Below are 24587 nucleotides of genomic sequence, written 5' to 3' on the forward strand. Positions count from 1 at the left end.
TCAACCTCAGACACCTTAAATACTACGTCCAAAACGATAACCAATCAGGTTATTGTCAAGTGATTGGTTAAGAGTCCATTTGTGTATATATTAACTACGTCATATGTGCAAGTGTGCAACTCAATAGCATCGGTAGGTAAACATGGATAGGAAAACATTTTTTTAAAAATAACTGAGATTTTTTTATATTCGGATATCTATGTGCCTAAGCTCGAGCCGTCAATCCCACATGCATTGAAGTTTCTCATCTAATGACAGGATAAGTTGTGTCAAAACCCAATATATGGTCACAAAGATATTACTCTCAGTTGAAATTGAACTCAATAACTCATGATATCCTCAGTCCATACAAGTTTGACATTAGAGAAATTTAGTAACTCGACTATCACCTAAGTGGTTATGGATAGGAAACCTCACCAAAAGCTATGTTACTTTACCTTGTAAATGAAGTGTCTAGGTTCATTGTATCTGAAATTGGGAGTATTTTACAAGTGGGGGTGGGCTTATAATGGTTGAAGCACTTGCCTTGCTACGTGCTAGATTCCTCTCATGCTTTTTTTCTATACAAACCTTTTGCATTAGTGGTAATAATGCCCCCTTTTTGTGACTACCATTGACTTTCCCTTTTGCCTTTCCTCCTCGTCATCCCTAAATCATTCACTTTTCCTCTCCTCAAAAGGCACATGTCTACATTCATTGTATCTGAAACCCCTGGTGCCTTCTGTGCTTGGTCAAAATGGATTGGAGGCAGGAGGCGGCCAAATTAGGCAATCACATATACATCATTATTACTGAACAAGGATTCTGACATCCTGTAGACTTGTTTGTCTTTTGTAACATTAACTAATAGAAAGCAATAGACATATCAGGTCAGGTGGCCCCCAATTCATTCCTCCTTCCTAGCTATATCTGTATCCTCACTAAAAGCAGACTTACTTTTCAAAGTATAACAAGGTAACCGTAATGGAAGGTGCGGCTGGATCACCTCCCTTTTATGGGAAAGGTAATGCTTGTTGGGTATTTTGGTTTGACAATGCTTTACACCCAAAAAGAAGCGAGCTGCATATGAGTTAAACTTGTAGATGGAAGTCTTCTTTCGTTTCTCGACGGTGAAGTAAGACTAAGCTCATCAGTTTATTATCCTAGGTCGGAACAAGTTGATAGGATCCCCTTTTTTACGTCCCCATGTCCCTCCCGTGTGGAATAATTTAAAGAGCTTTGAGCATATGATTTTCCCTTGATCAAAGGAGAGAAGATACAGTTGATATATACATGATGTTGCAACGGCTATATGCATAGACTAGCTAAGACAGAGACATGGGTAGGACATGTGTAAACTAAAGGAGAGACATAAGTAGGACAGAGGTGACAGAGATTCCTGACACAAACATATCCGTTGGAGTGTAAACTAAAGGAATCCAAAGACATGTGTCTCTACAGAGTTGTATCTGCTTGGGCTTGGGCTTCTTGGGCTTTGATATGATTCTTGATGTTGGGCTTGTTACTCTCCTTGTTCTCCTCATTACCATCCCGCAAGATTGGTGGACCCTCTGAGACACCAATCTTGGATCTGAGCTGAGTAAAGCGAGTGCGGAGGAGAGACTTGGTTAGAAGATCAGCAAGTTGATCGTAAGTGGAAATTTTGTGAACTTGAATGGCCCCTTGATTTACCAGAGACCGTACAAAGTGCAGGTCCACTTTGATATGTTTCATACGTGAGTGAAGAACTGGATTGATGCTTAAGCGGGTGGCACCTTGATTGTCACAATATAGAATAGGAGTTGATGGTATAGGACAATGAAGGTCATGAAGAAGGTGTTTGAGCCAGATAACTTCAGAGGCCGTGGATGCCAAGGCACGATATTCAGCTTCGGTAGATGATCGAGCAATTGCACGTTGTTTGTGGGAGCGCCAGGAGATAGGCGTGTTGCCCAGAAAAATGATGTACGCCGAAGTGGATGAACTATCATCAGGATGACCAGCCCAATCGGAGTCAGAGAACGCGAGTAGTGGAAGCTTGGTTGATTTGTGAATAGTGATGCCATGATGCAGAGAGCCTTTGAGGTAACGAAGAATGCGTTTGACAAGGGACCAGTGAATATCCGTGGGTTTGTTCATGAATTGAGCAAGACGATTGACTGCGAAACTGACATCGGGACGAGTAATGCTTAGGTACTGCAGACTGCCAATCACCTGCCGATATTGTGTTGGGTTAGGTAAGGGAGAGCCATCAGCGATACTGGTAGAAAAATGGGCCGGGAGAGGTGTATGAACCGGCTTGGCACCAGACATATCCGTTCGATCAAGAAGGTCTCTGATATACTTTTGTTGCGAGAGGAATAATCCATCAGGTAGTGGGAGGACTTCAACACCAAGAAAATAAGACAAGGTACCCAATTCTTTGAGAGAGAAGTGGTGTGCCAGATCTTGAGTAACTCTGTGAAGAATTTGAGAATTGGAGCTAGTTAGGATCAAGTCATCTACATAAATTAAAACATACATAATATGATGAGTTGTATTGAGTATGAAAAGAGATGGGTCAGCATGAGAGTTTATAAAACCAAGCCTGAGAAGGCAAGAGCTGAGAGCTAGGAACCATGCACGAGGCGCTTGTTTTAAACCATAGATGCTTTTGTGAAGACGGCATAGATAGTCTGGATGATTGGAATCTTCATAACCTTTGGGTTGTTTGGGCAGAAGTTAGTCTGGACACAAAAAGTTCATGAGCAACCAAGACATCTTGAAGTTCCTCAAACGTGAAGGGAGTCTCGCGAGTTCGAATGGATCCAACTATGCCCATATATTCTTCACTGAGACCTTCAAGGATATAAAGAGTGAGATCATCATTTGAAACTGGATGATCTATTAAAGCAAGTTCATCAGACAAATGTTTCACACTTTGCATATACTCGGACATTGTTTTGCCTCCTTTTCGACAGTGAGTGAGTTGAGACTTGAGCTGGAGCACTCTGGATCTGGAAGAATTCGCATACAGAGAATGAACCTTGGTCCAGGCAGTAGCACTGGATTTAACATCGCCAATAAGCGGTAGAACTGCGCCATCAATAGAAGCCACGATGGCCAACAATATAAATTGATCTTGACTCTTCCATAAATGGTAAGAGGTAGCAAGAGGATCATCAGTATTGGTAGAAGAAGGTTCTGCTGGACAGGGAAGTGTGCCATCAACGTAGCCAACCAAGTTGTATGCACGAAGCAAGGAGAGAATCTGTAACCTCCAGGAGATGAAATTTGTTGATGTAAGTTTGAGAGGTATAGCAGAGATGGCCTGGACAGTGACTGTAGAGGACTTGCCAGAGATCGGAATCACGATAGCAGTAGACTGGGAAGGAGGAGCAGCCATGGCTGGGTTTGGAGAAGAAACAAAAAAATTTTTTTTTTTTTTTTTTTTTTTTGACTCGTTAGAGTGCTACGGCTCCGATACCATAAAGAGCTTTGAGCATATGATTTTCCCTTGATCAAAGGAGAGAAGATACAGTTGATATATACATGATGTTGCAACGGCTATATGCATAGACTAGCTAAGACAGAGACATGGGTAGGACATGTGTAAACTAAAGGAGAGACATAAGTAGGACAGAGGTGACAGAGATTCCTGACACAAACATATCCGTTGGAGTGTAAACTAAAGGAATCCAAAGACATGTGTCTCTACAGAGTTGTATCTGCTTGGGCTTGGGCTTCTTGGGCTTTGATATGATTCTTGATGTTGGGCTTGTTACTCTCCTTGTTCTCCTCATTATAATTCATCAGTTCGTCTTCGCAGTGTATTTTCCCCTTTCAATATTTTCTATTGGAACTTCCCTTATTCTTTTTATCGAGCATAATGACGAGAATCGAGCTTTAATAATATGCAACGTCAAGCGGTTCTGTTATATAAGTGTTTCTTGTCTCAAATATCCCAGATGTTGAGATGGATGGAAATGATCTTTGTGAAATCATAAGCCTCACATGATCAATATGAAATCATGTGCATCCATCTCAATAACTAAATGCGCATAACGCGAGTTTGTATCATAAGATATCGTGTGCATCCATCTCAATAACTACACGCGCATAACGCAGGTTGTACCTAGTTTATGTAAATACATAACGAAAGAGTCGCCAAAGAATTGGAATGCAGCTCAAATAGGAGCTTAGCATTGGTTAACTGGAATTGTTTTTCATTTTCGGGCCTTCATGGGCCGTCAAAGTCCAAAATCAGCTGTAAGGGTTGCGATCCAACATTTATAGGTTTCTGGTTTCATTTTTTTGAGCTGGGTTTGTATTTCAGACATGTAAAAAAATTAACCCTCCATATCTCTACAAACAAATCTATTGTTAACACGTGCTATTGTCCGATGAAGAACAAATTTGGAATCATTTTTTGCCAATCCTATTATATGATGTCATTCTCAGTTTATCTCGGTTAAAAAAGTGTTACTTGAGAACTTCCAAAAAAAAAAAGTGACTAATTAATTTTGTTTAATTATTCAGTAGTGGCAAGAAACTTCCAATCCTAGGCAGGAAGCATGGGCATTACGTGACAACTACACCACCAACATTAAGACTTTTAAGCTTTTTGAAAGCAAACAAGGGGAGCAAGATACCCAAACCTATTTATTAGATTTTATTATTTTTATAAAAAATAATTAATTATCAAAAGGTAATTATACTTTAAGCACTGCTTTATTGGTCACATACTACTATACATATATATATATAGCATATTGGAGATTATTTGTGAAGCAACAACAACGAATAAAGAATATTGGGCTTTCGCATGTGAAAGCTCCAACTAAGGTATTGTATGCTCTGAGCCTTGTGGGATATCAATTCCGATCTCTTTGATGGCACTATGTGGCTTCGCCATGACACTTTTTCTAAACAATTGAACTTGTCCGGTAATCTCCAAAGATCTACCAAGTTAAGACATATATACTATTACAAAACCTTAAACACAAAAACATAAACACATTACACTTCATTCACAATATCCATTTTTTAAAAAAATAAAAAAGAGGTTTCATTGAAAGTGTTACTTCAAAGTTCATAGCCACATTATTACAGAATTCTTAGTATAACTGACGTAAATAACTGTTTGCTCGGGAAGAATATTTGAATAATCTAAATGAACGTGCCGAAAATCACATGAAGCCTCAAAATAGAAAAAAAAAATTGTTATAATTTGATGAATTTGAGAAGAAGAAGACGAGAGAGAGAGCAAACTGAAATGTAATTAGAATCAAAAGTTTATTGAGAGACAAACCGAACTTACTTGAAATATATATTGTGAGGACAAGAATGGAAGCATAAAGATACTCAGAAGCCAAACCGGTTCTCTGAAATTGGTGATCTACATTAGCGCAAGAAATTCAGGGTTGAGCTACACAGAGAAACTGCCATGGCTTAATCAGATTTAGGGAATGCTCTTTTCGCTTTTTGCCCAACCAAGTGTAGTAAGGTAAATTACTCCTACATTAGCCATCCCAAGAAAGCCATTAATATTAAGATTATACTCAGGAAACACATTTAAAATCAACAATACGACCATATAGCCTAATTTATTCCGTAATTGTATCAGTGTTTGTGCACTATCCACCTACTACCTCATAAGGTAGCTTTGCAGCCAGAGAATACCACCAAAAACTTACTCAGAAATCACAAATTCATTTCAAACTACGAAGCTGCAAATTAAAAATCTCATCTCCATGTTCTTAATGCATCACAAGATTGAAACTTTTACCATGTGGACTCTTTTTTCCCTCTCAAATCTTAAAGTCACGAGCAAATAACAGACCCACATTACATATTCTACTACCATTTTTACTCTTTCAGCAAAAATACATCCTGAGGATACTCAGTCTGCAAGATTCATATAGTCAGAGACTCAAAATGCAAGATTCCCCGAACGAAAGAAAACTAAGCAGAATCTGGACTAGTGTCAATGCAGAGACAATTGATGGTCAATGGATTCCAAATTAGCCTTACATAAGATAAATCGAGATTCGAGGCCTATGAATGAACCAAACCCAAATGAAGAGTGGAGAGTGGAGACACCATCTATTGTTGCATTTTACATGATCAAAGATAAAAGGCCTAAACTCCTTCCACTAGCATCAACTCAATGCGTCCAACAATGAAGGTACATCTAATGAATACAAATAAATTAGCAGAGATACAAAAACCCATCAAATAATGAAGCAAACTACCTCATATTCTGGTGCATGAAGTATCAAAATCATCAGGAGCAACCCTAGCGATCCAATTACTCAACGTCCTCTTAATATCAGAGTGATTAACATAAGCCAATTCATACATGCTACACAGATTCACCACTATAGTCTCATTCAATGCCACAGTAGGCACCCTCTCAAGAGCATTCTCCAAGCCCTTGATCGAATCTGGCAAGTCCCTTGAATACATCAAGCAAAGTGCTTTGTTATTGATTGCTACCACATCAGTGTGATCCCTCTCAATGCATTCTTCATACTCTCTCACTGCAGACACATAGTCCTTCACAACCAAATACATTAAAGCCTTGTTTCTGTTTACAAGGTTCTTCAACTCAATTTCGCTCAATGATTCGTTATTCTTCTCTTCATTCAACATTGCCTCGATTTTATTGAACGAACCCTTTGCTCCCTCCAAATCCCCAATTTGCATCTGTATGTACCCTAATTTTGACAACAGAATTGGATCTAAGCAACCGCGAGTAATCAAATCCCTAATCAAATCCAAACAAACAACAAATTCCTTGCTATGCAAATGTTGACCTATAATAAAATTTATCACAAACACCTCCCTTCTCCTCCACACCTTCAACGAAGCTTCTTGATTACTATCTTCTCTATCTTTTATTTTCGTCCGCACAAAATCAAGAAGAATGTATAGTCGATCCATACCTTCCCGACGATTCTCCAATTTGAAGGGGATCATAGCGTGAAGCCATCGGAGCACGAAAGGGACCATGGAACCGGATCGGTTGGGATAGATTTGGGGGTATGACTCGTACCTGTATTCTGGACTATCGAGGTCATCAAGTGAGTCGAGCTCGGTGGAGGCATCGGGGAAACGTCGTAGTTTTGCAAGAGCAAGGACATTGTAGGAGAGGTAGGTGAGGTGGTCGTGAGGCTTAGTAAGAATGGAGAGGGAGCGAGCGCTAGCCACCTTGTCGAGGATGGAGCGCCATGAGCCCCGGTTCGCGAGGTCCTGGAGGGAGGCCAGTTCAGGGGCCAGATCGTTGAGGGAGGTGAATTGGTTGGTGAGAGGATCCAGAACGGCGGCTGACTCCAGACTCATGGTGGAGGATGCTACTTTGCGCCGGGGTGGAGACCGGTGACCGCCGTTTTAGAGCCGTAGACTATAAGCCTTCGTAATGTTCGCATCAGGTCTCGCTTTGGTTGTGAATTAATGGGCTTCATGGGCTTTACCTATAGACTGGTCCTGGTCCATATGTTTGTCAAACGGGCCGCTCTAGCATTCTCACACTTTTTTTTTTTTTGTTCGAAACAGGTGATTTGAACCCTAATTATTAGAGTGATACACGCAATTCTTACCACTCTAACTAGTGACTCGAGTGTATGCATTCTCACAGGTTATTTTATAGATTATGAATGTTTTAAAGATTTTTTATGGCACACAGAACTCGGACATATACAACAATACAATACAGTGATAGACCCTCACACACATGCAATACACTCACAAATATAAACAAATATGTCATTTGTGGGATTCCAACCCTGCACCAACGACAAAAATACACGAATGATCAGTCAACGAGCTGAGCATTGGTGTAGTCCCAAACCCTCATGGGCCAACCCATAAAAATAAAACCAGCCCATGAAATTTGACTTGAAAAATATCACAAGTAATTGCATTTAGTTAAAAAAAAATTTTGATATGTCATGTGTTTTGCACAAGTAATTAATAGTTTCCTTACCGTATTTTGGTCAACAAACAAACTAATCACCTTATTATATGACCTAACAAAAAGATTAACAAGAAGAAAAAGAAACAAACTTTGAACAAGTTTGAAAGAGAATGAATTGCTAGTTAGAGTAGTCAACAATCAATCAATTACTCAAAAGACATATACCGTCGGATATATTTTTTATTCGAAATAAAAAATAAATTCATCATGATCGGACATGACAATTCTAGACCGTTGGATATAAATTCAAAACATTTGATGTTTCAATGGCGATGAATGTGATTTTTATTTCAAACAGAAGTATATCTTTGGATTCGTTATGTTAAATATTACACATTTAATTATTTTTCTAAATATTTTCAAAAGTTTTTGGTGCACCGCCAGCACCGGTCATAGTTATATCTTCAATCAATGAAAATCTGAAGTTATTCTTCAACTTTCCTTTGCTCTCTGTGTATCTTGCATTTTCTCATGCTTTCTCAGTCAGCAACCAAACATGATTTTTAACATCTTATTATTTTATCTTCCTAGTACTTAAGGTTGTCCCTATGAACAGGCGCAATTTAGGGCATTATTAGTGAACCCACGTACGTAATTAACCTCCAATTGACTTGATTAATCTACGTGCCTACTTGTACATATATATAATATCTATACAAGAAAACGACAAGTCGTCAATTTGACATTGCTGATTTTTCAAATCATCAACTTTGTCTTAAAATTAATTTCTTGGTTGCCTGGCCCCATTTTTAACCATTATATATATATATATATACCAATTCATCATTTCTGGGCAGTGAATGAGGAGAAGGGAAAAAAAACATATATATACGACTCCTCCAACACGTTGTATACCAATTCATCATTCCTTAAACGCCACGCATGAAAGATGACAAGCAACATGCACATATATAAACTTTATACATAAGGTTTGACCCAAGAATTCACCAATTAAACGATCACCAACTATATATGTATAGATGTAGATGGGAAGTGATAAAAAAATATACATTTTTTCTCCCGTTAAGTTCTTTAGTTTTTACTTTATAATAACATTTTGTAAAACACCATTGATTTATCATATGTAAGCTCTATACATTTGGTATTTTTCATTGCAATAAATCTACGCCGTCCTTGCACGAGTACTTACTTTGAAGAGACCACCAAGAATTGGGTATACATGTATACAGAGCCAAAAGATCAAAGCATTGTAGATTACAATTGCTGGCCAAGACTTAGCAATCAAGGAAAAAAATTAAAAGGGGACCCGATCTCTCTTGGAGTTTCTTTCTTTTCGAGAGGGAGTTTTAAATTCATAAATCAGAGAGAGAGAGGTCCAGAAAGCAAAAGAAGTATGCACAAACTAGCACTTTTGGCCCTGTGTAATTTGTTAGTGTGTTCGATAAATTTCAGAACAACAGAGGCTCGAATTCGACATTACAAATGGGAGGTGAAGTATGAGTACAAGTCCCCTGATTGCTATAAGAAACTGGTTATTGCCATCAATGGTAGAAGTCCAGGTCCAACAATCTTGGCACAGCAAAACGACACCATCATTGTTGAGCTCAAGAACAGTTTGCTTACAGAGAATGTTGCAATCCATTGGCATGGAATTAGACAGGTGAGCAAGACTCCATAATTCCACTTTATATGGTCATTGAGACAATTGGGTTTTGTTTTCTTGACTGATGTTACATATGGGTATCTCTGATTTGCCTTTTTTGGTCACAGATTGGAACACCTTGGTTTGATGGAACGGAGGGGGTGACTCAGTGCCCAATTCTGCCTGGAGAAACCTTCAAATACCAGTTTGTTGTAGATAGAGTGAGTTCTACGCTTCTTCTACTTCTCTGTTTCAAGCCAAAGCATCAGCTCCTATGTTGATTGTTCTTGTAATGACTTTATTGAAACATGTTTGATGCAGCCTGGGACATATTTGTACCATGCACACTATGGTATGCAGAGAGAAGCAGGACTGTATGGATCGATCTGTGTATCGGTTGCTGATGGAGTTTCGGAACCATTTGAGTACGATTACGATCGAAGCATAATCCTCAACGATTGGTACCATAAGAGCACTTATGAACAAGCTACTGGATTGTCCTCCATTCCTTTTGTTTGGGTTCAAGAGCCTCAGGTACCAACATCATCCTGATTAGTATGAATAACAATCTAGTGCAGTTTTTGATTGCTATTGCTCTTTTTCTCGATAAAATTTACAGTCACTTCTGATTCAAGGACGAGGAAAGTTCGATTGTTCTTCTGCAATGGAACCCAATGTTTGTAATGCCACAAATCCTGAATGCTCTCCCTACATCATGACGGTAATTCCTGGCAAAACATATAGATTGAGGATTGGTAGCTTGACTGCTCTATCGGCTCTCAGTTTCCAAATAGAGGTGAGTTGAATCATCTTCAGATAATGCTAGAATTTCATCTCTGTCAAATGAACATGACTAATGCTGTGATCATATTGTGCAGAGTCATAACATGACAGTTGTTGAGGCAGATGGACACTATGTGGAGCCATTTGTGGTGCAGAACCTGTTCATATACTCAGGAGAGACATACTCAGTCCTAGTAAAAACAGACCAAGACCCATCAAGGAATTACTGGGCAACAACAAACGTTGTTGGTAGAAATGCCACAACCCCACCTGGTTTGGCCATTCTCAATTACTACCCAAACCATCCAAAACGATCCCCTCCAACAACTCCACCATCAGGACCTTTTTGGGGAGACCTTAATCCACGTTTTGCACAAAGTCTAGCCATCAAATCACACAAAAATTTCATTCACGCCTTTCCACAAACACCTGATAGAGTGATTGTGCTTCTCAACACCCAGAACAAAATCGATGGCCGGACACGCTGGTCGGTCAATAATGTCTCATATAATTTCCCTCACACACCTTATTTGATTGCTTTGAAGCAGAACAAAACCCATCTTTTCAATCAAACCCCACCTCCAGATGGATACGACTTTGTCAACTACGACATCTACGAAAGACCCAACAACTCCAATGCCACTTCAAGCGATTCCATTTACAGGCTCAAGTTCAATTCAACAGTGGATATTATACTGCAGAATGCGAATACTATGGTTGAGAACAACAGTGAGACACATCCATGGCATCTTCACGGGCACGATTTTTGGGTCCTGGGTTATGGGGAAGGAAAATTTGACATCAACAATGATCCCAAGAAGTACAATTTGGTGAATCCGATAAAGAAGAACACAGTGCCTTTGCATCCTTATGGTTGGACTGCATTGAGGATTATTGCCGACAATCCAGGGGCTTGGGCATTCCACTGCCACATTGAGTCGCATTTCTACATGGGAATGGGAGTTGTGTTCGAAGAGGGGATTGAGAGGTTGGGAAAGTTACCTTCTTCAATCATGGGTTGTGGTGAAACCAAAGGATTACACAATCCATAGCCAATTTTCTTGATTTCGAAGTAGCAGAAGCAAGGTCCCAAGTATGTTTATTGAAAGTCAATTTGTTCAATGTTTGACCAGGACTTTCTGATGTAATATTTCTGTACAATTGTCTGAAATTCTTTTGTTGTATTAATGATTCATGCATATTTATACATGAATCATTGACATCTTCGTTGAATGAAATCATCTTACTTTAGGGCTTATACAATTTGAGTCTGAATTTTCATTAGTAGTAAGAAAAAATGGATGCAATCACTAACCCATTCGTTGACTTTGGAGATTATAAGAAATTGACGATTATGACTAACCCTTTCAACCGGTTATACTGCATACCAGTTTGGTTATCCTCATCAATGGCAAAACTCCGAGCCCAACAATCATAGCGCAGCAAAACGACAACATTGTTGTTGAGTTCAAGGACAGTTTATTTACTGAGAATGTTTTAAAAAAAATTTTGACGGGGGAACCCATTGAAAACATAACTCACTGAACTTCATCCCATGAAATACCCATAAATCAAATGGGCAAGTCAAGTTTTGGGCCGAAACCCAATACGAAAATAACGTCAAATCACACCAGAGTGAGTGTTAGAACCTACACCTCTCACATACATGCACTAAGAAGTTCAAACAGATAAACAATTAATTTAACTATCTGAATCAACGATTTTTTTTTCCGTTGATAATGTTGCAATCCAATGGCATGGAATTAGAGAGGTCGAGAGCATTTTAACTTCCGGAAATTTCATGTTCTATATTTTTGATGGGTTGTGGTGAAACCAAGGATTTTTCAAGCCTTAATTAGTCAACTTCCCAGGAAACCATCTTGATATCATTTCAACTGAAGGGACAAGCAATATGTGTCTTCTTGCAGTTCAATGAGCTTTCAACTGTCCATTCAAACACAAAAGTTCAATGTTGACCAGGACTTTCTTAAGTAATAGTATATATTTATGTACTAATATTGGTTATAATTCTTCAATCCATTGTAATTGATGGTCATGTTTACAAATGTAACAAGGTGACTTAGGTTTGCCTGAGTTTCATTACAAGTATGAGGTTAATATGGGATTGCTAATTATTTTGCACAAAAAAGAGTAAAATTACACGGGTTTCCATGAGCTTGTCTCATATGCGTAGTTTGTGAGCTATTTGTACAAACTTTATAGATTTACTTAAATGATAATTAATGCATATTATGACTAAAAAAATCTAATTTGTGCTTGTAAATCCTAAACTTAACCCAAAGTATAGTTAATGCGGATTATGACAAAAATCTAATTTGTGCTCGTAAACCCTAAACACCAAATAATTGCTTTCGAATTTCTTAATGTATGTCATCGATCGTGACATACGCTGTTTTGTCTCAACCAAAGTCGATTAAATTATAATTGATTTCTCGTTATATAAATCGTTGTAGTGATCTTAATTAACATTGTCGTTTATGAAAACTCTAAATCGGGTGTCCAACTAGATTAATTATATGCATAATTTATGTAATCCCTCATTTTGTCTAAGTAATTAGAATCTCGTGAATTATATCGATTTTTGATGAATTCGACTAATTTTAACCGAGATCTTAGTTAATTCGAGCTTCATCCCAAATTATTTAGGGTTTGGCTACTATAAGCATGATTTTGAAGAAGCATATCTATAAATATATGTAGAAAGAAATACACATTTATTGTAAGTTGAAACACATGATAATGCAAGGTAATATTTAATTAGACACTCATTTAAAAGATAAACATGACACATAAAGAACGTTTATGCAACCAAATCAAAATCCACGAATCTTGACGTTCAGATTTTGGATCATAGAATTAGAGATACCTTGCAACACCTAATTCCATCAAAACTTATTACAATGTGACACTTTGTAACCATTAGGACCACAAGATTTTTAAAATGCTAAAGCAATGAAGAACCCTACAACACTAATCTTAACCCTAAACGACCAAAATAACCCCAACAGTCTCACGAATCTTAGTGTTTTTTTATCTTAACTATCCCAAATGCTGATATGGCACACACGATTCTTTCACATGGATCATTTGGGATAACTGAGACAAAAAACACTAGGATCATCATCAGTGCAATGTCTCAGCTGTTGATTGGTTGCATAATGAAGGGGCACATCTCACTATATTGATTGCACACTCTAACTTTTTTTCCATATAAAAAGTAGTCAAATGACTGAAATACAATCAAAAGCTTAAGCCAAAGTTTGTTTTGGTTTCTTCAAAGTTTCTTGTTTTCACTTTCCTCTCTCTATGTGTTTGGTGGGTTGATTGATCATTCATATTCATAGATATGGGTAGGAAGATAGAGATTAAGAGGATAGAGAACACAACGAGACGTCAAGTGACATATTCGAAGAGGAGGAGTAGTTTGATCAAAAAGGCTAATGAGATCTCTGTGTTTTGCGACATTGATGTTCTTCTCCTCGCATTCTCTCATTCTGGTCGAGTTAACACCTTCTGCAGCCGAGAGAGGTTCAATTTCAATTCATTCATCCTTTTTTTTTAATTGATTAGATTAATTATAAGCCTTTTTTTCCTTTAATTTCCTGTATTAAGGAACTAATCTATGATGATTACATAGGATTGGGGATGTGCTTGAACGTTATATGAATCTACCAACCACTTCTAGATATCCGTAAGAGATTCTTAGTTTTTTTTTTCTTTATTTTGCATGTCATTATTTTCACAGTAGTCTTACAGATTCTAGTATTTTTTTTTATCCCAATTACCCAAATGATGAGATAGATGCACACGATTTCATATGGATCATGTGCAGTATGTGGTGTCCACAATTTCACATGAATTATGTGCATCATCCATCTTAATATTTGGGATAACTGAGACAAAAAACATTTGGATCTATAACATTTTGACCTCTTTTTATTTCACTATTTTTCTCTTCTTGTGTGTATGAATTGGTGGCGGACGTGCTACACCCACATACACAAACAGTCGGATGCAGGTACCAATTTGTTGTTTGGTTGGTGATTTTTGCTATGAACAAGTAATTCTTGGTTGTTCACTGGGAATATATATATATTTGATTCCATGCAGGGAAAGGTGCAGAAGCTAAAGGAGCTTGATCACATCACGGGTGATGAAAACAAATTGAATCATCTCAATAATCAGTCTCTCTCTTCCTCTCTCTCTCTCCCTCTCTATAAACTTTTTTCCTATTTTATTGAGAAAATAATAATATGTCCATTAATTACCATAATAAGTTTATTGCAGGATAACCATGGAAAAGAAGAGTGAAAGAAAAAGAGAGTAGTTAATATTGTGATTTTTTTTTTCTTGGGATTAAAATTAATAAAGATGGATTTTTGCATGCTTAGAGATACACATTTGTCAACCTAGATAGATGATAAAACACGAGATTAGTGCAACTACCAAATTGTAATAATACCAGTCATTAATTATATACCAACAAATTAATCGTCATGGTCATAAATGAAAAATGTTCAAAATGAAGGCTGGCATGTGCATTGCATGCAATGCTAGTCTCCTTTTTTTTTCCCCCCCTTTTCTTTAAAAGAAAATTTTTCAAAGAAAGATTAATATTAACATTAATTAAAAAGTCATCTTGTACAGTACTAGTCATTTTTCTTTTTGAAAGAAGAAATTTTATTAATCAAACGGGATTACAATTAGAGATAAGTAGAGCATGAACGGAAGGGAACCGATGATTGATTAATGCATGTGTTTTTTTGTAAGATTAGCTTCATTAATTAATTGTATTTTACATGATGCATATATTTATTTTATTTTTTTTAGAGGATGATGCATATATTTATTAATTAGTACTGGAATAATTTCTAATATCACACCTGTGTTTTATGTGTATTGCATGCCATGCCTCACATCCTCTATCTTTTTCTGGGTTTACGGGATTTTCTGGCTGTAGAATCAAAGTAAGTAAAAAAAATTTTTCTTAAATTTCTTTTCTAGCTTGCATGTGATGTCAATATTGTACTTTATGTTTTTAAAAAATAATTACTTAGCCTAATCAACAATTCATGCTTGATTCCCATTTGTAGCACTTGGAGGAACAGATTAAGACGAAGAAATCAGAGATAGGGATCCTACACCACAAACTCAAGTAATGTGACCATCATATATATATATATATACACACAACCCTAGCTACGTTACACCTATTATATATGTTCTTATAATTAAGTTCTATTATCGTTGTTGAATTAAGGGGATTCGAGCCTGATGAAGAAAATGTTTCACTCTCTCAAGTTTTGTCTTTGGAAGAACACTTCAAGAACTCTTTGAAACTAGTCAAGAACAGAAAAGTTAGTATTTAATCCCTATTTTACTCATATATCACACGTTAATTAAGTTGCATTAATTTATCTTTCAGTAATTATTCACTTTAATTTTCTTCGTTTCATCCAGAAATTCTTGATCGGTAATCATTCATCATCCCCATCTACTGAATTAACAAGTGAGGTATGAATATATAAATTAGACTAGCTAGCTACTAGATTTCTATATATATCTTGAATTAATTAATTAAACTTAGATTATGACCATATATTAATTTAATTTCAATAATTATAGAATGATAATGATCAGAACATTGAAGAGGCTGAGACAATCATTAGGAGAGGACCTCGTGATCATCAACATGATCAATTACAAACTGTTCTGCAAAACATTGAGGAGAATCAACTCATCTATGAGCTGCAAAACCCTACTTCAAGCCAGATTGTACTGCAACTTGATCCTTGGCTTAATAATGATGCTGCTCCACACAGGTTCAATATTAAATTTACTGTGTATATATATATATATTTATATATGGAACTTCAGTAACTTCTTGGTGTATATATAAATATATACGAATTTTAATTAACTCCATCGATGGGTAGGTGGTCGAGGGCTCGAGACCTAGTCGCACAGGAAGAAGTAACTTTTGCAGGAAATGAAGTTCATGGAGTCTCCAACAACAGTACAGACAGCCTCCCCGCAGTCACTACTGGTTTTTCTTCCAATACTGTTCAGTACTCCAATTGGTTCACTCCACAAACAAAAATTAGTAGTAATTATGGTCTGAATATTAAGGTATATATATATATATATATATATGCACAGATGGTTTATTACTCTCCGGACTTGTGGGCTTTATATGAGAGGTCATTAATTAGGATCGATTTTATACTCCGATATCATGTTATAAAGAGCTCGCACGCTGTGCAGGTCAATCCGAGCGCGGAGAGTACTACTGGTGTGGCACCACCAATGTCTCACTATGATGCAATCACTACTAATGATCAGCTGAACTGGTTTCCAAGCTCTGATTACAACAATATTGCTGCGCCTCTACCTTCAAGCTCCGCGGGGTACGTTTCGATTAATATAATTTTGATTATAATCTGAATCACCTTCATCATCATCGGAGCAATAATTCTGGTAGCGTTTTGTTCTAATTACAGTGCCAGGATCAATGCAACAGGCAGCTCTGAACCTTGCTTCATGACTAATGTTGATGCTGCAAATTACATTCCCACCACAATCAATGGCAATGAAATCAGTGAAAACAACAATGGAAGCAATATTTCTACCATTGATCAAGTGATTCCAGTAGCAGAATCATCTGCGCAGGCTGAGACAAGGAACAACAACAACATGTGCACTACTGCTGCAGGAAACCAGGCGGCCGTGGATGGGTTCAGCTGCTGGGACTTGGATGACTCCATTTTGCTACAGAATTTGAACTTCAGGGATCTTGACATTATATTTGATTGATTTCAAATATAATCTCTATGTATGTATATGTGCATCTATCTGTTGTTATATGTTTATGTCTCCAAAACTTGAATGTTTATGATCCTATCTGTTATTTTTGTTGAATGTTTATGATAATCATGCGACCAGCACATTGGATTTCTTGTCTTTTGCTCCATTTGGTGGAGCTTATTTGCTAGCAAAATAAGCTAGCTTATAAGCTATTAGGTGTTTGATAAAGTTTTTACTTGAACCTAGCCCTAGCTTAATTATAAGAAATGAAAAACTCTTTTTAAGTTTATTTTAAAAGATAAAATAAAAAGTATACAAAAAAAAATGAAATCGGAATAAACGATTGTGTAGTTTGTTATTTTATGACTTTTAGTTTTTGGTAAATTTTTTTATTTTTATTAAAAAATTATTTAAGTTTAAACTTATAAATTACAAAGTATTTATATAAATTAAATTTAAATTTTTTAATAAAAAAAGAAAAGACAAACAAATTTTTGATATAGCTTATACCGAACATTTTCTTCAACCTCATGAGTACTTGATTATCCGTGCACAAACCCGCAATACCAAGAACTATCCAGTATCCATACCCGGCCAAACCTAGCTGATCATGATGGCCCATGGATCGATCAGCCAAACCCAATAATCAGTTTTTCCCTCCAAGCATGCATGTCTCTTCGGATGAGGAGTACGTACGCATGGAAATGGCTCTTTTCCTTGAAGTTTCAAACGGAACTTTCTTTTCTTTTCTTTTTTTTCAGTTTATTGCATGCTCTTTTGAAATATAACATGGTCTCTTTACGCTTCCTTTGGATTCGAGAAAGGGAGAGGAAAAGTTAAAAAAGATAGATTCTTTTCTTAGCTTTTCTTGTTCCCTGGAGGAGCCAAAATGGATTTGAAAATCTTCATCATCTACCATGCACGCACATGCACTGATTTGATTTGTACACTGGTTTTGTTCATGGTTTGAATCTGTGAATCCTATGTTGTCCTGAAACAAGTATTTCTGCAATTTGTTTATCAAAAGACCAAAAAGTGAATCGTTTCTGCAAATTTGAAAGCTTTGTTATGTGTGGCAGGCAGGTACACAATATATATATATGTCATGAACAGCAATCCCAATACTAGGAATTTGAGCAAACATCATTCATTTCGCAGTATTCTTTATTGGTGAATACAGCTGTGACAAAGCATAGGATCATCTTCAGGTACAAAATGAGAAACCATTGTTGCCACGCTAGACTTCGACCCAACTTATCATGTCGTTATGTGAGAAATTTTTATACACGCAGAGCATGTCGGTCTGAGTTGAGCCTCATATAAGATGTTCAAATGATAAGGTTGTATAGTGTCATTATCGGTTAAAAAAAATAGAAACGAGAAAACCACGAACAATGACAAAGAAAGATATTATATATAGCTGCCTTTATAGTAACTTAACAACCCACATTATTTTTTTCATCAAATACCCAACACTAATCTAGTCTTCTAGTCCCACCAAAACCAACCTCTGCAAAACTACAAGCAAGTACTTGCCAGCACAGGCATTTGGGTTTGTCGTCTCTGAACATGGAAAACACCCTAAATTGGAACTTTTACCGTGGCTTTAGTGAGAATTTCTCTTGTTTAATTACATGACAGAGCAGGCATTTGGATTATCATCACTGAACATGGAGATGTAAGGATCTTCATATCTGGTCACATTAGCATTTGTTGCAGTGGTCTCCACCTTCCTGACATAACCAGGAGGTGCCTTCTTGTCATAGTGTTGAGCTGTGTAAGGCTGAGCCACCAGATTGTAAGGAACATAAGGCCATATCTCTGCTTTCTTCCCTGTTGACTTAGCTTTCTTCAATACCTTGTTAGCCTCAACAAACCCAGTTACAGTCACCTTCTGCTGCTTCCTGTTCACCTCCACCTTCTTAACTCCTGCTCCACACACAAAAACCCAAAAAAGGAACAAAAAAATCAAATTTGTGTGCTAAATTGTTAAGAACATAAATCCCATATTAGTTATTAGACAAACGCTACCAAGTGGTTTGTACGGGTAAAGACCACTCCCCTACATTTAAATAGGTTTTTCCCCCTAGGATCAATGGGTTGGGCTTCGGTCAGTTGTTGGGCTTGGGACAAGTAAATTCGTGAAGGTAATCCGATGTATCCATAGAATCGGAATCCCAAAACAGACAATGGGAACCGGAATCTCAAAACAGACAATATGGTTAGTTGTTTGGGGTGAGATTTCTTACATAAATCACTGAATACAAGACAAAAGAAGTGCAGCAAGAGAAACAAAGGAGACGTACCAGTCATTGAAGAGAGGGAGTTCTTGACCTTAAGCTCACACCCATCACAGTCCATCCTGACCTTGAGTTCCACAGTCTGCAACTGCTTCTTCTTCTTCTTGTGTTTATGGCCAGAACTTCCTATTAAATCAGATATGTACTCCAGAGTACCTCCTACTCCCATTTTTGAGTCTTAATTACAGATGGGTTTGAAGAAAACCAAGTTAATGAAGCTACCAATGCTTCTGTTTAGGAAAAGCCAAAGAAGTTGGAAAGCAGTGAATATGAAATTCCTTTCTTTCTCTCACACCTTCTGTATTTCCTATGACATCTTTCTATAATGCAGGCCTACTGCTTATATAACCAAAAAAACAAAAATAAATAAATAAATTATATAGATGGTGGACCCCAAACACAGCATGTAAACAAAAGCTTTGTTTTAGAAGATATTTTTGTTGCTCTGCCTAATCAATGTTGGCGTCAAATATTAAAATATCATTTCTCTACGTACTTACCTAGCCAAACCTTTCATTCTTAGTAAGGGTGACAAAACTATGTCCCGTCAAAATGATCGAATTTGTTTAATCCAGATTAAAGGTAAAATTTTGTTCGATCCAGATTAAAACAAGTTTTGACATAAATTGTATGTCTGAAATTTTGATCCAAACACAAAAATTTTGTTTGGTTTAAAATCGAGTCCGGGTCGAAACACGTAAATCTTGTCCCTTTTACTTATTCGGACCCTAACCTGAATTAGGTTATTATCCAGTTTATTTGTCCTGATTTAAACTAATCCGACTTTGGTCGATTAAATACGTCTGAAATCCACTCCAAGTTAGAATCCAGACATGTAAATATTTAGTAAACATGTAATGTTGTAGGACCTAAACATGATTTTTTCCTCAAACCAGAAATAAAAGGGCACTACATAGTGTTTCAATATTAACTAATCGATATATATAAAAAAAAATTTAATTAAAGTTGTTAATAACCAATAATCGTAGAAATTGAAAACGAAATCAGCTGGCACGTTCGTCCCAATATTGACAACTCTTACAAATCCATGTTCAAATACATTAATAAATATTTTTTTCGTTTTGAGTCACGGGCCTACACCTTGTATTTGTGGATTGGGTAATGCGAGGTGTAATAAATGGACACGTGTAGAGGCCATTTTTAAATGGACAAAGTTTTTGCTCCAAATCTCTGATATCATGTTAGAAATCCAAACCTAAATACATCAATAAATATTGTCCATTCACAGTTAATTTCTTCTCCTAGATCTTTCTGTGTAGTACTTACTTTTATTGTATGAGAGATACTTGACCTTTATTTATATGTCATCCGGTTGAGTTATGTTAATCCGATGCGGGATATAAGTCTTGAAAACAGCTCCACGCGTTTGAAGAAATGATGTCAGACTGGTTTGTTGACAAGTGGCAGTAATCTGACGGTGGAGAATGAAAGAGGAGCCGAGTTGGAGCTGGGGCTGTGTTGTTTGCTTGTGAGTTGTTTTTGGGGGAGGGATTGATTAGTCAATCGGAGCGTACAAAGTAGAGTCATCATATTCTTATGATTGTGTGGAATTTAGATTAGAGTAAATGTAGGGGCGGCAAAATTTTATCCGGTCTGGACGATCGAATTTGTTCGACTCGGATTAAACCAAGTTTGGACATTAATTATATCATATATGTCCAAAATCTGGGTCCAAACACAAAAATTTTGTTCGATTTAAAACCGGATCCAAGTCCAAACACATAAATCTTGTTCTATTTACTTGTCTAAACCCTAATCTAGATTAAGTTATTATATAATTTACTTGTCCGGATTTAAACCAAATTGGATTTGGTCAATTAAGTACGTCCAAAATCCATTTCAAATTAGGATTTGGACATGTAAATATTTCGTAAACACGTGCTGTTGTTCAATCCGAAATCGATTTTTGGTCACCCTAAGTTTGATGTTGTGACTTGGTTGGAGAAAATGGGCACATCACATGGACGATAATCACCGACGTGTTTGGCTGCGGGTACAGCTGGGTCCGCGGATTAAGTTCCTCAATACCAAACAGGAAAAATTCTTACATTTGAAACTTGTTGGCTCCTGCCAATCTCCCTACCCCCATCTTTCCTTTTCCAAATTTCCAATCATAATTTAATCAAGTTTTGCCAACAAACTCAAATATCCATTCATATAATTAATGCAATGAATACATTATCATTCTTTGTTCCATATTATATATGTTTTGTCTCTCAAGTCTCAACAACCACAATATATATATATATATATATATATTTGTACCCTTACTTGCATTATTACTAATACAATCCACATCGAAGCCATTAATAAAAATCGAAACGATGTCATTTGTATGTTTTTTTAAAGCTACTACGCTAATCTAAAACGGAGTGAAATAAGCAAACGATTTTCTTTAATGCAACGGTATATATGACCATGTATATTTATCTTCCTCGAGTTTAGAGTTTAGGTTTTGTTGTGTCATTCACTCATTCCTCTCAAACAATGAAACCAAACAAAGTTTTGGGTTCTTTAGGGAACCATTTCAAGTTTTCAACTTATCCCATATTTAAACAAATTTGAAACAACAAGGGACATGTCAAATCATATGTGCATAAAATATATGGGGTGGGGGGACCTTTAATTGTTTATTTGCATATCATTGACGAATTGAATTTATCCATAATATGTCATATTGTCATTAATTAATAGAGCAGTATGGGGCCATATATATATATATATATATACGTCTTTATATTGAGAGTTACGTATATTAATTAAGGGGAAATTAAATAAATAATAAATATATGTTATTGTCACTTAGTTGTCTTGGCGTTCTTTTATCTTCACAAGAACCCCACCTATAATTCAAACCAGTGGATTTGGCGATCAACCATGGGAGGTACATGGGTTTGTCCTCCTTATATAAACCACCATTTTCCTTCATCTTAGCACTATGTGTGTGATTGGACGTATTGAACGTGCTCGCAAAAGGTGTGGCTTCCACTCAAAAGATTGTCCATATCCAACTCTCTCTCTCTATGAAATTATTATATTGTAGCTAAAATTAGTTCAAAAACCATGTTGAATTATGATTTAAAATGTGTTCTTGAGTTTTTTGGCGTTCATAATATTAGAATATAATAAATTTTGAAAAAAATAATAATAAACCTTAAATTAATCGTAAAGCATGAAATTTTTTGTAAGATAGGTGGGCTAGCTCTAAACTCGAGCCGCCAACCCAATCCACTCCACTCTGACGACAGGTAAGGCTGGATCAAAGCAATGAGTTACCACAATCAATTTTACCATATCAACCAAAACTTCTTTGTTCCTAATTAAACCTTAAAGTTTTTTTTTTTTATGATAAGAGAACCCACTGAAAGCACAGTTCACCGGACTCTATCCCAAGGGTTAACCCATTGACCACATACAATACCAACAAACCACAATGGCAGATTAAGTCTTGGGCTGAAATCCAGTGTGGAAATAATATCAAATCGCGTTAGAGTGGATGTTAGGGTTCAAACAACTAACTTCACCATCTGAACCAACGATTTTTTGTTAATTACTTAAACTTTTTTTTGGTAGATACTTTGTTACTTAAACCCTAAAACTGAAACCCAAAATCATAAATCTTAATCCTTAAACTTTAAACACTAAATTCTAACTCTTAAATCCTAATACGTGATTTTGGAAGAGAAAACATGATTTCACATGATTTTTGAGGAGAATTGTAACAATTTTAGCGACAATAATTGTAGCCCCTCGGACCCTCCCACTCCCATATATAGCTAGTAGCCTCCCCTAGTTTTCCACATCCACCCGTAGTGAGGTCTTCCTAATTGTGGTTTCACGTAAATTAGAGGACATCTAATTTAAATCTCCAATTGGAAAGTTTCACATCTCTAAACAACTCGAACACCAGGCCTTTTGGGCTACCTACCACTCAACTTTATGCTGGTTGTCAATTCTGTCTTTGAGAAACTTTTTGATGCCTTCTGAATCAAGATATAGACCTTTGCAATAAAAGTAAAAAAGATGATGGAATGAATATTTTTATTTTCAACCTAATCTATGCACCAAAGGCTTCAAAAGTCTAAAAAAGTAGAGCAGTGCCTATATCTTTTTTTGAGCTTTCTTGGACGTATATGTTGTTATTGTGTTTTCTTCTTTTTTTGGGTGGCTTGGATCTTTCTTCTTCTTTGTTATTTAAAAATAATAAAAAAAAAAAGCCAAGGACTTCACCTAGAGAAGGTAGGGCGGCCTGTACCATTGGCCAATCATGGTTGCTTCCCCTAACCATGTAATTCAATTTATTCGGTTCAATGACAAAATAATTAATTTAACATGATATTGGAGCGAAAAGTCTTAGGTTTAAACCTTAATTTTCATAATTTGAACCCTCAATTTGTTACCACCCCAAGTGAGGACTTAATTTGTGTGAGAGTAACTCTAGTGTTGGCCTCGTTTATTGTACATGTATTGGGCCGTCGGATTGTCCAACCCACACATGAGAAAAAGTGTTGGAATATGATATAAAAATGTCTCACATTTTTGTGTGCGGTAAAGCTTCCTAATCACCAATTAATAAAAGGCAAAGGTTAGTGAAAAGTGGTATCATGAACAAAGAACATGCGAATGTGTGTATACACGAGGAGACCTGATGCACTAGAAGACTAAAGATATACTCTAATTCAACACAAACGGGGAAAAGAAAAAGGTTAAAATTCAGAAAATCCGTAACAAGACTCCGCAAATCACATGGACCGGTAGTTAGGTCCTCATCCTAAACCAAAGTCCAACACAAAAATAATGTCAAATCGCGTCATAGTGCATGTCAAAAGTTAAAACATACGATGGATGGGTGTTAGAACCTGCGATCACTCACACACGTGCTAAGAGGTTCAAACAGTTAACTTTTAACTGTCTGAAACAATAGTCATGTATCTTCATATATGTAACAAGTTAGCTCGATAAAAAGACGATAAAGAAATGTTTCTTGTTGCACATCTCTTGGGATAGGCAAAACCAGAAAATTAATGAAGAAATATATAAAAACAAAAGAACATAGAATACACATCCTAACAAGCCTAGCCAACCCAATGGTCACAAGAGGATTGAAAAGGCAATGGTG

At 36.6% G+C, this 24587-nt stretch overlaps 4 protein-coding genes across 5 annotated transcripts; 2 read left to right on the forward strand and 2 right to left on the reverse strand.

Annotated features, from left to right (window-relative positions):
- Positions 1 to 5039: 5039 nt before the first annotated feature.
- Positions 5040 to 7369, reverse strand: LOC119985341 (trafficking protein particle complex subunit 12-like). 2 transcript variants are annotated; one of them, XM_038829625.1, is made up of 2 exons: positions 6213 to 7369; positions 5040 to 5356 (listed from the first exon to the last, which is right to left on the reverse strand). In XM_038829625.1, the coding sequence occupies exon 1, from the start codon at positions 7300 to 7302 to the stop codon at positions 6214 to 6216; it is 1089 nt and encodes a 362-aa protein (XP_038685553.1). In that variant the 5' UTR covers positions 7303 to 7369; the 3' UTR covers positions 5040 to 5356; position 6213. The 2 variants fall into 2 exon arrangements, with proteins under 2 accessions (XP_038685553.1, XP_038685545.1); XM_038829617.1 differs by having other exon boundaries at positions 5343 to 5475.
- Positions 7370 to 9064: 1695 nt separating this feature from the next.
- LOC119995317 (L-ascorbate oxidase-like) lies at positions 9065 to 11568 on the forward strand. The gene is made up of 5 exons (XM_038841788.1): positions 9065 to 9557; positions 9668 to 9760; positions 9861 to 10073; positions 10159 to 10335; positions 10418 to 11568. Exons 1-5 carry the CDS (start codon positions 9117 to 9119, stop codon positions 11372 to 11374), a joined length of 1881 nt encoding a protein of 626 aa, XP_038697716.1. The 5' UTR covers positions 9065 to 9116; the 3' UTR covers positions 11375 to 11568.
- Positions 11569 to 13689: 2121 nt separating this feature from the next.
- Positions 13690 to 17156, forward strand: LOC119992948 (agamous-like MADS-box protein AGL30). The gene is made up of 10 exons (XM_038839796.1): positions 13690 to 13871; positions 13981 to 14034; positions 15304 to 15310; positions 15437 to 15498; positions 15604 to 15700; positions 15804 to 15857; positions 15969 to 16165; positions 16280 to 16472; positions 16608 to 16750; positions 16844 to 17156. The coding sequence occupies exons 1-10, from the start codon at positions 13690 to 13692 to the stop codon at positions 17154 to 17156; spliced, it is 1302 nt and encodes a 433-aa protein (XP_038695724.1).
- Positions 17157 to 18537: 1381 nt separating this feature from the next.
- LOC119995138 (heavy metal-associated isoprenylated plant protein 23-like) lies at positions 18538 to 19750 on the reverse strand. The gene is made up of 2 exons (XM_038841537.1): positions 19454 to 19750; positions 18538 to 19076 (listed from the first exon to the last, which is right to left on the reverse strand). The coding sequence occupies exons 1-2, from the start codon at positions 19614 to 19616 to the stop codon at positions 18778 to 18780; spliced, it is 462 nt and encodes a 153-aa protein (XP_038697465.1). The 5' UTR covers positions 19617 to 19750; the 3' UTR covers positions 18538 to 18777.
- Positions 19751 to 24587: the final 4837 nt, after the last annotated feature.

This window comes from Tripterygium wilfordii, chromosome 3 (genome assembly GCF_013401445.1).
Source record: "Tripterygium wilfordii isolate XIE 37 chromosome 3, ASM1340144v1, whole genome shotgun sequence".
Taxonomy (NCBI): Eukaryota; Viridiplantae; Streptophyta; class Magnoliopsida; order Celastrales; family Celastraceae; genus Tripterygium; species Tripterygium wilfordii.

Excerpts from the sequence above, each read along its gene's own strand:
- LOC119985341 (XM_038829625.1), bottom strand. The coding sequence starts at position 7,302 with ATGAGTCTGGAGTCAGCCGCCGTTCTGGATCCTCTCACCAACCAATTC.
- LOC119995317 (XM_038841788.1), top strand. The coding sequence starts at position 9,117 with ATGTATACAGAGCCAAAAGATCAAAGCATTGTAGATTACAATTGCTGG. Across the intron at positions 10,074-10,158 it reads TTTGGGTTCAAGAGCCTCAG|TCACTTCTGATTCAAGGACG; the intron begins GTACCAACATCA and ends TAAAATTTACAG. Across the intron at positions 10,336-10,417 it reads CTCTCAGTTTCCAAATAGAG|AGTCATAACATGACAGTTGT; the intron begins GTGAGTTGAATC and ends CATATTGTGCAG.
- LOC119992948 (XM_038839796.1), top strand. The coding sequence starts at position 13,690 with ATGGGTAGGAAGATAGAGATTAAGAGGATAGAGAACACAACGAGACGT. Across the intron at positions 15,499-15,603 it reads ATCCTACACCACAAACTCAA|GGGATTCGAGCCTGATGAAG; the intron begins GTAATGTGACCA and ends TGTTGAATTAAG. Across the intron at positions 15,858-15,968 it reads CTACTGAATTAACAAGTGAG|AATGATAATGATCAGAACAT; the intron begins GTATGAATATAT and ends CAATAATTATAG.
- LOC119995138 (XM_038841537.1), bottom strand. The coding sequence starts at position 19,616 with ATGGGAGTAGGAGGTACTCTGGAGTACATATCTGATTTAATAGGAAGT. Across the intron at positions 19,077-19,453 it reads CTCCCTCTCTTCAATGACTG|GAGTTAAGAAGGTGGAGGTG; the intron begins GTACGTCTCCTT and ends TGTGTGGAGCAG.